This window comes from Schistocerca gregaria, chromosome X (genome assembly GCF_023897955.1).
Source record: "Schistocerca gregaria isolate iqSchGreg1 chromosome X, iqSchGreg1.2, whole genome shotgun sequence".
Classification (NCBI taxonomy): Eukaryota; Metazoa; Arthropoda; class Insecta; order Orthoptera; family Acrididae; genus Schistocerca; species Schistocerca gregaria.
The window spans coordinates 519,292,598-519,305,988 of record NC_064931.1 but is presented as its reverse complement, the minus strand read 5'-3'; the positions used below and the strand labels follow the sequence as shown (position 1 = coordinate 519,305,988).

At 42.2% G+C, this 13,391-nt stretch overlaps 1 protein-coding gene across 1 annotated transcript in view; it reads left to right on the top strand.

Moving 5' to 3' along the window:
* Positions 1–13,391, top strand: part of LOC126299180 (organic cation transporter protein-like) — a 206,389-nt gene that overhangs the window by 158,524 nt on the left and 34,474 nt on the right. Inside the window, exon 10 of the mRNA XM_049990948.1 lies at positions 6,138–6,328. Within this exon, the coding sequence (XP_049846905.1) occupies positions 6,138–6,328 (191 nt within the window). The remainder of the gene's footprint in view (positions 1–6,137; positions 6,329–13,391) is intronic.

Here is a 13,391-nt window from a genome sequence, read left to right as displayed (position 1 = left end):
TGGATTTAAATCCTGGACGTTTGGTGGCCAGGGGAGCACAGTAAAACCATGCCCGACGGCAGGATTCCAACCTGCAACCGTAGCGGCCGCACGGTTCCAGACTGAAACTCCTAGAACCGCTCCGCCACAACGGCCGGTGGGCACAGATCCTTAACCGAGAAAATCTATCGACACTGGAGTCCGTGTGGCTCCACAACCCTGTCGGTACCTTCCCGAACGTCATTCACTCTCTTCTTTGCAGCGGTCACCGCTGCAAAAGGTGATTATTCAGGCTTTTGGCAGTTGGTCACATTAATGTAACCGGACAGTGTATCATTTTAACGATGGATGACTTTGCGGAGGCCTTGGTTGTGTATGTCTACATCTTGGCTCTTTATGAATCGTTCCACCTCGAAAATTATCTCGTCCGCATTGTGGAGGTGCCTGTCACGTAGTTTTTTCTTTGTTCGAGGAAAGAGGAAGAAGTCACCGACTGCCATGTCAGGAGAAACAGAGAAATGGGGGATGGGGCAAGATTTAATAGATGAAAGAAGCAGCATGTCCGATTGTATCCTCTGCAGAATGAGCTGGGACGTTGTCGTGGAGCAGCACTCACGATCTTGGACAGCCTTCGATGACCCTTTATCTCGACGGGCTCTTGTAACCGCATCAGGAGATTTCGGCGGTATGGTCCAGTCAAGACTTGCCTCTTACGAGCGTAATCTATTGGCACTATCATATGGCTGTCCAAAACACAATCAGCATCACCTTGCCCGATAATGTTTGGGTATTCGCCGTTTTCGGCTTTGGTGAATCCACATGATTCCGTGTGGTGGCTCGTGGCTGTAAAGTTAGGTGACCAGGAAAGAAAAATATACATATATTTACACAAGCTTATCGTAGTACTTGGACTTACCAATTTCTTGTCCACCAAATCAGTCAAAATGGTTCAAATGGCTCTGAGCACTGTGGGACTTAACTTCTGAGGTTATCAGAACTATTTAAACCTAACTAACCTAAGGACAGCACACACATCCATGCCCGAGGCAGAATTTGAACCTGCGACCGTAGCAGCAGCGCCGTTCCGGACTGAAGTGACTAGAACCGCTCGGCCATAACGGCCGGCCCAAATCAGTCCTTCGGTCCTTTTAAGCTACAAACTTGTCGGTGATGTGTTCATAGAATTCTGTGTTTTTATTAACTGCGCTAGAAGTTCCTTCTGAACTGAAATAATCGCTAAGGAAGAAAGTCTCACTTTTGAAATTGTGTTCCTCAGGCATATTTTTATACGCTTCAGGCAAGAAAAGCTTCGTTCCACAGATGCTGTACCGTAGTAGAAAAGATGGCCAGAATGAGGGAGAACAGTTTATACGTATCCGTAAAAATGTCCTTTTCTTATTAAGCATTTCTAACACCTTTCGGGTGGAAATCTTTCTGTACGTTTCATTAGCATACAAAACCGAGAGTTTGTTTCTTAGGCATTGTCTCTTTGAGAGTACGGATTCAATTAAAGTTTGTAAGTTTTCAAGTGCACTAGAAGTTAGACATATGTTATGTTCCTCTTATTTTGTGGTATTGGCAAGGCAAACAACCTAAATTTTTTCACAGTTACAAAGTCTCTCATTCATTTCCATCAAAACGTAACCCAAATATCTTAATTCGAGACTTGATACAACGTGAAAATGCAGTTTTTAATAAAATACACACTATATCACAAGCAAGATTCATATTTAAATGGCAGAACACTAATCGCATTACAGATGGAAGCATGCTCCATGCACACAACAATCGATGCTTTAACGGTCTGCCGCCTGGAACTGGAAGCAGCCGGGGATAAAATCTCCATCTAGCTCACCGCATACTCCCTCCACAGACAAACTCAAACAGTATAGCAAGCAGCTATAGCAACCTTACAGCTACGCTCGGCAAGTGGCTCCGCGCTTGAGGTAGAGCTGCGAAAAAGAGGAGGCCTACTTTAATGCACTTGGTCTGAATCGCAAGCATGCTGGTACAAGAGAATTCCGCGCAGTACAAAACAGGAAATATGTTTGGAGTAAAAACCGGGACAAACTTTTTTTAAGTGCGGCAAGATAAAAGTGTTGGTGAAGTGCCACTTCATCTGCTACCAATGAATAGCCCCTCCTGTTGTTTCCACTGCCTCCTTTGCTCCTTTGACTCGGGGCACAATGATACACTCAGCACTTGTCCTTGATGATTAGGCTGCTGAAGACGTCATCTAGGTTGGATCGACACAGCTGCAACTTTCTGCTGCTTGCTCGGTTCGGAGGGGCTTTTTGAATAGGTGCGGACAGTCGAAGAATCCAGCGGTTGGTGACTTCCGTCAGGTACAAAAAGTCGTCCAAGATGTTAGAAACGGTTCCATGATTGATTTCCGCATTTTCCACTATCGCTTCGATTGCGATACGCGAGTACCAGGGTCTCCACTACTCTCGGAATCCCCAGTTCATCGTAAAGAGATAATCTGATACTATGTTCTTCCTCATCCAGAATTGTTTGCCCACTTGGGAAGCGTTTACATCTAACCTCTAGAGTCATATCGTGATGCGTTGTTGTTGCACATTTCCACCTGCTGAGCATGGGCTGTTGCGGCATTGCTCCCCTTCAAATGTACAAAACAAAATACCCCACGATTCTCCACTGCACAATGTTGTTTGAGATCTACTGGTGGCGTGCTGCCGTATTGTGACGTGGGGATTTCATTGCATATCAGGAGTGGTGTACTTCAAACGGATAACGCGTTTCGGAAAAAACTGACATCATCAGTTTGTTGATTTTGTGATTAGGGTAAGAACAATTATTATCGTTTGATGTAATTGGTTGATCGGGTTTATGTAACTTAACCTGGCATCTAAAAACTGGTAAAGATGGGTTCGTCATGCTTAACTTTCTTTTTCTCCCCTCATTCTACATCTACATCTACACAGATATTCCGCAATCCACCATACGGCTCGTGGCGGAGTGTACCCAGTACCATACTAGTCATTTCCTTTCCTGCTCCACTCGCAAATAGAACGAGGGGAAAACGACTATCTGTATGCCTCCGTATGAGCCCTAATTTCGCATATCTTATCTTCGTGGTGTGTGTATTGCAGATAGTAGAATCGTTCTGCAGTCATCTTCAAATGCCGGTTCTCTAAATTTTCTCAATAGTGTTCCTCGAAAAGAATGTCGCTTCCCTCCAGGGATTCCCACTTGAGTTCCCGAAGCTTCTTCGTAACACTTATGTGTTGTTCGAACCTAGGAGTAACAAATCTAGCAGCCTGGCTCTGAATTGCTTCGATGTCTTCCTGTAATCCGACCTGATACGGATCCCAAACATTCGAGCAGTGCTCAAGAATAGGTCGCTCGAGCGCCCTATATGCGGCCTCCTTTACAGATGAACCACGCTTTCCTAGAATTCTCCCAATAAACCGAAGTGGACAATTTGCCATCCCTAACAAAATCCTCACATCCTCGTTCCATTTCACGTCGCTGTGCAATGTTACGCCCAGATATTTAAACGACGTGACTGTGTCAAGCACTGGAACAACTAACGCTGTATCCGAACATTACAGGTTTGGTTCTCCTACTCATCTGCATTAACTTACATTTTTCTACATTGAGAACTAGCTGCCATTCCTCACACCAACTAGAAATTTCGTCTAAGTCATCTTGTATTCTCCTATAGTCACTCAACTTCGACACCTGCCCGTACACCACAGCATCACCCGCAAACAATCACAGATTGCTGCCCACTCAGTCTGCCAAATCTTTTATGCATATAGAGAACAATAGCAGTCCTATTACACTTCCCTTGGGCCCTCCTGACGACACCCTTGTCTCTGATGAACGCTCGCCTTCGAGGACAACATATTGGGTTTTATAAGTCTTCGAGCCACTCACATATCTGTATACCTATTCCATATGCTCCTACCTTCAATGGGACACCGTGCCAAACGCTGTCCGGAAATCTGGAAATATGGAATATGCCTGTTGCCCTTGACCCATAGTTCGCAGTATATCATGTGAGAATAAAGGAAAGCTGAGTTTCACACGAGCGATACTTTCTAGAACCATGCCGATTCGTGGACAGAAGATTTTCGGTCTCAAGAATATGTATAGTCGAACTGACAATGTGTTCAAGGATTTGCAGGTAATCGATGTTAGGGATATTGGTCTATAATTTTGCAGGTCCGTTCTTTTACCCTTCTGATATACAGGAGTCACCTGCACTTTTTTCAGTCGGTTGGGACTTTGCGCTGGGCTGAAGATTCGTGATAAATGCAAGCTAGGTGAGGGGCCAATGCCGTAGAGTAGTCTTTGTAAAATCGAATTAGGATTCTATCCAGACTTGGTGACTTATTTGTTTTCAACTCTTTCAATAATTTCTCTACTTCAGGGATGCTTATTGCTGGGTAGTCTATACGGGAGTAAGTTCGAAGCTCAAACGATGGTATGTTTTGTACGATTCTCGTGCATGAGCGATTTCTTAAACGTGAAATTTAAACCATAGGCTTTCGGTTTGCTCTCTTCAACTGCCACGCAACGGACTGGTCAACAAGTGACTGGATGGAAGCTTTAGACCCACTTAGCGATTTTACATAAAACCCGAATTTTCTCGGGTTCTCTGCCAGATCTTTTGCTAAGGTATGACTGTGGTAGTTATTGTGTACTTCATCGATAGATCTTTTCACAGACGCACGAACCTCTACTAACCTTTGCTTGTCGTCATTTGTGCGTTCTCTTTTAAATCGAGAGTGTAACGATCTCTGCTTTCTCAGCATTTTCCGAACCTCGTTAGTGACTCATGGTGGGTCTTTTCCGTCGTTAATCCACTTACTAAGCACACAATTCTCCAGATCACGATTTACAATCGGCTTAAACTTTGCCATAATTCCTCTACGTCCATCTTACTGGGACTAAGTGATGTCAGTTCATTGTTTAAGTGAGATGCTAACAATTGCTTATTTGCCCTTTCTGGCATAAACAGTGTCCTAGACTTCGTAGCCACAGTTGCTATAATGACATAATGATCTCTAATCCATGTTTTTTGCCGGCCGCGGTGGTCTCGTGGTTCTAGGCGCGTAGTCCGGAACCGTGCGACTGCTACGGTCGCAGGTTCGAATCCTGCCTCGGGCATGGATGTGTGTGATGTCCTTATGTTAGTTAGGTTTAAGTAGTTCTAAGTTCTAGGGGACTAATGACCACAGCAGTTGAGTCCCATAGTGCTCAGAGCCATTTGAACCATTTTTTTCCCCGTTTCTTTACTGACGCTGACGATAAAGTCCGGCAGAATTGTAGCTACAAGATCTAAGATGTTTCCATTCCGTGTGGACTGATGAACTAGCTGCTCAAGGTAGTTTTCAGAAAACGTGCGTAAGAGCACACTATCCGCTACCTTTTCCTTTGCGTCGCGGTGAAACTGATGAGAAGGGTCCTTTTTCGCTTCTTTAACTTCATTGTCCTGAAGAACTTCTCAGTTTATACTTTTGATCAAGATTTATCACAGCTGTGTTACCTTTATTAGCCTTAGTTACAGGAGGTTCATGCAAAACAAGTTCCTTATTGAGAAGTTTAACACTACTTAAATTAGCTAAGGCTACTCTTGTTCTCTTTCTCCTCATACACAGGGCTTTATTGGCGCCGACCGCGACCTCAGCCTGTTGACGCCTATTAAGTGATGCTACATCACATACAGTTTTGCCTCAGCTGTAGTGGTTATAACAGCTTTAGAGCCAAAGAGTGGAATAAGATTAAGCTTAAGACCTTTATTTTAAAGTCATGTCTCTGCTGCAGTTAATGGATATTAGTTAAGTTCACAATTCTTTTAGCAAAATCTCGTTTAACTGCCTGCTTCATGGCAACATGCTTACACCGATTACCTAGCAGGTTTGGAATTTGACGATGGTAGTCTGACGAAATGCGTTATCCATTTGAGAAAATAAAGTGCTGTTTAGAGAGGCAACGTTCGTATAGGAGCATCATGGGCGTAGACCTCTACAAAGACCTATCTTCCGTTGCCATAAAAATAATGACGCGAATTTATTTTATCGAAGTTATCTTTTACAAATATCAAAAAAGACTTTGTTAGTTGATGCAAATCTTCGAGGTAAGTTGATTATGATTTTTAATTTACTTGATTTTGATCTAATCCACAGGATCTTATGCGTACGACTGGCCGAGACTGAGCCTGTCGGGCGTGGCCATCACGTCGATGTCAGTGTCGTTCACGACGGTGTACCTCTACTCCGGGGAGCTGCTGCCCACTGTGGTGCGCAATGCCGGCCTCGGCTTTGCAGCCATGTTTAGCCGCCTGGGCTCTGCGATAGCTCCGTTTGTTAAGTCGATGGTAATACTCACTCCAACTAATAACTTTAAGACTAAGAACGATATGAGACGGCAAAATAATTCTGCATGGGAATATTCACGAGCTACTCTTCATTTGATGTTGATGAGCATCACTTTCAGTCTCTCTAATTACAGCTGAATAAAACGAATTTTCTGTGCCATATGCGTTTCGCCTTCATTAGCTGATAGCATCACCAGCGGCAGATTTGGCAGATGCTTCTCTGCAAGTACTCTTGAGTCGGTTTTAGAGCCGTTCTTCAGCTTACTGCCATTCGGAATTTAATTTGAATAGCACTAGGAAAAGAACACCCATTTAAGTTTCTTTATAATAGGACCTGCAGCATATATTATGTCACAATAGGGTATTATGCAGAGCATTATTGAACAGTATGCTGCTTGTTTTTGTTTTTATATATAAGCTTATTTTGGCTCTATTGCCTTCATCAGTACATCTGCAAGCAATCGCATTTATTTATATTGCACATAACATATCATTACATATCATTTATAAAGGTCTTTTTTTTTACATTGGATGTTGTACTCACGCTATGATGTTGTAAACGGACATTTGTCAACTTTGAGTAAACTACTGCTGCCATCCGCAGTTTTTGGATGTGACATTTTCTTTTCATTAATGTTTCAAAGTTGGCCGATGATTTGATGCTGCAGGTATATGTTTCATTCATAATATTTTTATTATAATACATTTTCTATTATATTTTTATTATATTATTTATTATGTATATATAATATTATTTTATTACATTTTTGGTTATATTTCAATTTTCATTTGTTCATAAACTATACATTATGTAAAACATAAATAAACGTGATTGTTTGCAGATGTACTGATTAAGGTAATGAAGGCGAAATAGGCTTATATACAAAAATAAAAGATCAAGCAGCATCTGTTTACTAATTCCCTGCATAACACCCATTTATTTCATCTTACATTCTCGATCCAACATTTGTCACTGATGATGCTTTAAAACCTTAAAAGCGAAAGGCGTATGACACGAAAATTTCGTTTTCTTAAGCTGTAGTTAGACTGACCCAACGTGATAATTATCAAAACAATATTACTCGCAACTGTGGATCGTAGGACAACAAAACTGGAAGATGTTACTCTTAATAGCCTAAGAAATTTTCATCGCCTGTATGTGATTGCTAAGAAGGGGAGACGTGGTGGCGTAACGTTCCCGGTTACCACAAAAGGGCCATTATTCTGGATTACACTTCAAACTTCTCCGCAGTGTCTCGTGAAGCGAAGGCACGTGACATTGTGGATGGTAACCTGTCCGCCAAATGGGGACGTTACCTTCAGTGGCCCTCCTTGTGCTATTCGAGAGGGGCAGGCTGTGTGCAGGCACAGGTTTTCCCCCCTTATTTCTCTCATCATCATATAATTCAAACGCGACACTACATTACACACACACATCAATTACGGTCACCTACACTCAACTGATAGACGTAAGATATAACTCTCATACACTGTGTGGAAAGGGGCCATTGCGCTTGGAGGTATAACTGTAAGACTCCTTGGTATCTCACAGACAGATGCGTATGCAGGAAGGGAGGTTCTTCTATTTTTCACATATAAATTTCCAAATTTCACTCCTAATTTTCAGAGAGTAAAGTAGCATCTAAACTAAAGAGCCGCGCAAATAGCAAGAAATTCTAGAAATTACAAGTTACTTGTAACACAGGATAAGTTTCTGTTGGTTTCTCAGGGCTGTCGTGTCCTGGTGCCATTTCAGTCCACCAATATAGAGTCGATGTGGCCTACGTGCCACAATCGTCAATCGGGATGTTGACGTCATTGAGAGTTTGTGGTGTTGTTGTAATTACTCGAATCAACATGAGAGGGAGTAGATCCTCCTAGGCTGATTAAGATTGTGTTGGCGACTGGTGAAAAATGGTTCAAATGGCTCTAAGCACTATGGGACTTATTATCTGAGGTCATCAATCCCCTAGACTTAGAACTACTTAAACCTAATTAACCTAAGGACATCACACATCCATGCCCGAGGCAGGATTCGAACCTGCGACGGTAGTTGCAGCGCGGTTTCGGACTGAAGTGCCTAGAACCGCTCGGTCACAGCGGCCGGCGCGAGTGGTGGCAACGAGTTCATTTTGTCTGCCGAAGTATCAAATTATTAACCTTCTTTTAACAGATTTACTTACGTCTGTACGCATTGACATGTGAGATGTCCGCCTAACTACTTATTTAGAGTCAAATAATTTCCTGTAGATTTAGTCGGAACCTCTATTTAGGAGCCTAATCTTCTTACACACCAGCTACAGTTTCTATGAGAGACGAGTGCTGTTACTGTCACTCGTTCTGTGAACTACTAATTGTCTGATCACTTGACCTGACTAATCAGTAATTGGCCCTGTCCGCAGCTCGTGGTCTAGTAGCTAGCGTTGCTGCCTCTAGATCACTGTGTCCCGGGTTCGATTCCCGTCCGGGTTAGTGATTTCTTTGCCGGGGACTGGGTGATTGTGCTGTCCTCATCATTTCATCATCATTCGTGCAATTGGCTAGACTGGACTGTGTAAAGTTTGGAACTTTGTACGGGCGCTGATGACCGCGCAATTGAGCGCCCCACAAACCAAACATCATCATGGCCCTTGGCTTTACTAACAGAAGACAAGTATTAATCGGTGACTTGTTTCTGTTACAACCGATTGCTCAACACAGAAACCAGCTGTCTCTGTTCAATGCTATTCCAATGAAAACGAAAAGCGCTACTTATTGAACAGTTGTGCCCGCCAGAGTGTTTCACTGTCTTGTCATAGTCGAAATTTCTTAAGTTCCATCAGTACCTGCTGCTAGGCCTCACTGTCCAATGATATCCTGATGGAGACTGGGTGCTCGCTAGATACTGGGTACTACTTGATACTTATAGTCCTACTGCTCATGGCTGTTGCTTTATACAATTTTTAATTGGCCCTCACTCGGATCTGATTGCACACGACCTTCTTCATTATCTTTGTGGAACAGTCCACTTGCACGTGATCGCCTTAATTCTCGTTTAACATGCCAAATCCAGCTCTGGCTATTTCCTGTCACTGGTTTGGCCTCGAATTTCAAGCGCACGAGGTGCACGAAGGAATGAGGGCTGGAGCCCGTCATAAGAACTTACCGTAGTTTTACCTAGTTTTTGTTATTGTTAGACACGAGGCTGTGGTCTGTGGACCATTAGCAAATATTTCGAGTTCTACTTGTTTGGTGAGGTGAAAAGTTTTACTTTCATGCTGCAGCATTGACCGACCTCCAAGAGATAGCTCGTTGCTAGATGTGTCTAAACGCTTTATCTTTTACAAATATCCTGTTTGCCTTTCCGGCTTGCTCGCCGGGCGAGCCCCGCTCGTCGTTTTTTCTCTTTATGATACGACATACGACTAAAATATTGTAAGGTCGCGACAAGGCCTGCCCACGTGGATGGGCTTGCATCTCGACCGGTAACATTCCAACCAGGTAAAGATGCACATACTTTGCCCACGAAAGGCAAAGTTCTCGAGTTCGAGTCTCGACCCGGCACACAGTTTTAATCTGCCAGGAATTTCCAATCATACCTACTATTAACAACAAATCTAGCACAGTGCTAAATCCACAGGTAGAAACGGCAAACCACAGGAAGTTGATTGGGCGAAGGAAGACAGAAACGGAAAGACCTTTCACTAAGAAATAGAAAAACAGATACTCTGACTTGCTGAACATGACGGAAACGACTGAAAGAAACTTCATTCTCCTCATTTAAACAATCATACAGCCATTCTTTGCAGACCAGTGTTCACAATCATATTGATAATTGAGAGTGCATACTTTGGTTTTATATTTTATAAATTATATTACCAAAGTAGAGAGAGTTTATTACTACTACGGTTCTTAAATTAACTGCGAGATTTATGCAGGGGAGAGTGTTGTAGCACGAGGATATGGTACCTAGGAACACGTGATGTTTTTGTGGTAGGTACTTCAGTCTAGTGACTTACTTTAAAGGCACATCAAGGAATGCGGACTAGAGATCACAATAACCTGCTCCCGTCATTTTCTACAATTTTGTTGATGCTAGACGTGAGGTTGTGTTTTGTGCAGCATTTTCAGATATTTCGAGTTCCACCCATTTAAGTGTTGTTTAATATATTAAAGCTATTTGGACTATATTGTTAACTCTTCAGGTAGAGAATTTTATGTGAAGTAAAACTGTATATATTTTTAAAACAGGTTACATAGCATGCGAATGGTGAAGCCATAGTTGGTCGATCGGCCACCATCTTGTGCTTTGACACAGAACGTGGAATATTTGCACATTCATTCAGTTTTACCTGTATTGAAAACGGAAATTTGTCTTAGTTTCCAAGAGATTTAGTCTGAAAAAGAATTTAACTTGTAACTGGTATATGATAACATTTCTTTAAAATATTTATTCCTAGGTACATGACGATATTGGATCTTGGAACATGTTTTGACATTTGGAAAAACTTTAATTTTCCGGAGTAATTTTTTGCTATTTCAAAAAAAGATTGCAGGGCGTTAAAAGTGAAGACTATCATTTGAAAATAGAATAAGAAAATATATATGAAACTTCCATTAAACAGCTTGCGAGAGGCAAAATCTGAAAAATGTCAAATGTAGAACACTCTTCCCTACATGACAGGTTTGCGCGTGTACGGTATACCTTTCAATGGCTATATTTTTCTGAATTGCAATTTTTGGGACACTGTGTTAAAGTACATACTATTCACTAATGCGAACAACTTATTATTACATTATATATATATATATATATATATATATATATATATTAATTAATCAGTTTACTAGTATTTTAAACATTTTTTTTTACCTTTAATGAAATGATACCCATCAGTGACACTTTAAAAGTGTGAGTGATGGGTCGTTACATGATGTGGTTGAGGAGGGAGGGGTAGTGGGAGATAGACAGTTATATAAAGAGAGACAGAGAGAGACTTCTACAGTAACAACAAAATATGAACACCCTCAGAACAGAATCCTAGATCTGCACCTATTCTCATACGACTCTAAGTTCAGGAGTTAACTGAAACACTCGAAACAGCATCTGGAAATACAAACGTGTTCCTTCGCCTACACTCAACAACAAAAAAGTTAATTAATAACTGGAATCGTAGGTTACTGACAGTTTAAACCTGTGTGAACATTGGGACTCAATCCCCGATCCTTGTTATACAGGGGCAATGTCCTTACCAACTCAGCTAACAAGTCACAACTGAGGATCTCTATTCACCGCTACAATTCTGCAAGAATCTCCTTCCTACTTTCCAAACTTTAAGGAAGCTGTACTGTATGCTATACTGAAATACCTTTCCGGCAAGAAAGAATATTGCGGACAAATGGCTTATCCATATACTAGCGATTGTCTCTTGCAGCGGAATCTGCAAGGTTTCCTACTGTGAGTCTGTAAAGTATGGGGAGACTGACTGACTGACAGATTTCCCTGAAGACGGACCTTCAACCATACCTAAATAGCTCAGTCGACCTAGAACACTGGCAGGGGAAAGGGGAAAGGTTCGAATCCCGATCCTGCGCAGTTTTAATCATCCGCGAAGTTTCGAAACAGTGCACGCTACGCTGCGGTGCGCAAGCTGTTTGTAGAAATGGGAGCGGCGGAATTGGGTATAAGGAGTTATCAAAGAACGACTCGCCACTCACCCTCACAGATTTACTTCCGCCAGTACCTTCTCTCCCAGCTTCAAAAAATCACAGAATTTCTTCCGCATACATTGCGGGACTAACACTCCTGCAAGAAAACTTAAAGGTCAGACGTTGCTTAGCCACAGCCGAGGGGAGTGTTTCCATTTCTGTACAGAACTGAAGAGAATCACCGAATTTAACATATTTTGTTTTAATTCCGAGGGCATGTTGAAAAGTAATATCACCGAATTTTGTACGTGAAAACTTTGAAAGCTCTTTTAAATAAAACAAATTTGTTAATATTCTACATCATTATTCTGCATATTTCTTATTTATTTCTCAGCGTAGTCAGTCTGACAACGAACACATTTATCCCAATGAGAGACCACTTTCTTCATACCGACTCTACAACGTTTGACTTGTTGACGCAGCCACAACCTCTGTCTTGCTTGCATCGCTTCATCACTGTCAAAGTGAGGTCCACATCTACATCTACATGGATACTCTGCAAATCACATTATTGTAATCTCGTATAGCTCGCAGCAGCTCTTTCCGTACGAGCTCTGATTTCCCTTATTTTATCGTGGTGATCGTTCCGCCCTATAGCAATGGGTTCGGTGTGGGGCGGCGGTGGGGTGGGTGGACTGCTGTGGCCTGTTGTGGTGTTGTGAACCACTGAGGCCTACGGCGGGACGAAGCAACTCCGTCGTTTCTAGGTCCCCCGTTTAATACAATACAATATAATATCAGAGTAAAGCCATTCACTGATAACTAGATGCCACAATGCTACAAAGGAGCAGAAATGTTGATTGCTATGTTTCACCTGTTATTCTACATAGACGCAGATATTTTCTGTGGGATTAAGTCCGGGTCATTTAACGATCCAGTCGAGGTGCTATGGGGTGCCTCAGTGTTCGAAAAACCATGGACGTTTCTATGCAGCCATGTGAATAAAGCTGTTGTCCTCTTGAAAGACAGGAGGATCTGCAACGAATTGACGCATGGTGCAGGGAATGGCAATTGAATCTCAATGTAGATAAGTGTAATGTGCTGCGAATACATCGAAAGAAAGATCCTATATCATTTAGCTACAATATAGCAGGTCAGCAACAGGAAGCAGTTAATTCCATAAATTATCTGGGAGTACGCAATAGGAGTGATTTAAAATGGAATGACCATGTAAAATTAATCGTCGGTAAAGCAGATGCCAGACAGATTCATTGGAAGAATCCTAAGGAAATGCAGTCCGAAAACAAAGGAAGCAGGTTACAGTACACTTGTTCGCCTACTGCTTGTATACTGCTCACCAGTGTGGGATCCGTACCAGATAGGGTCGATAGAAGAGACAGAGAAGATCCAACGGAGAGCAGCGCGCTTCGCTACA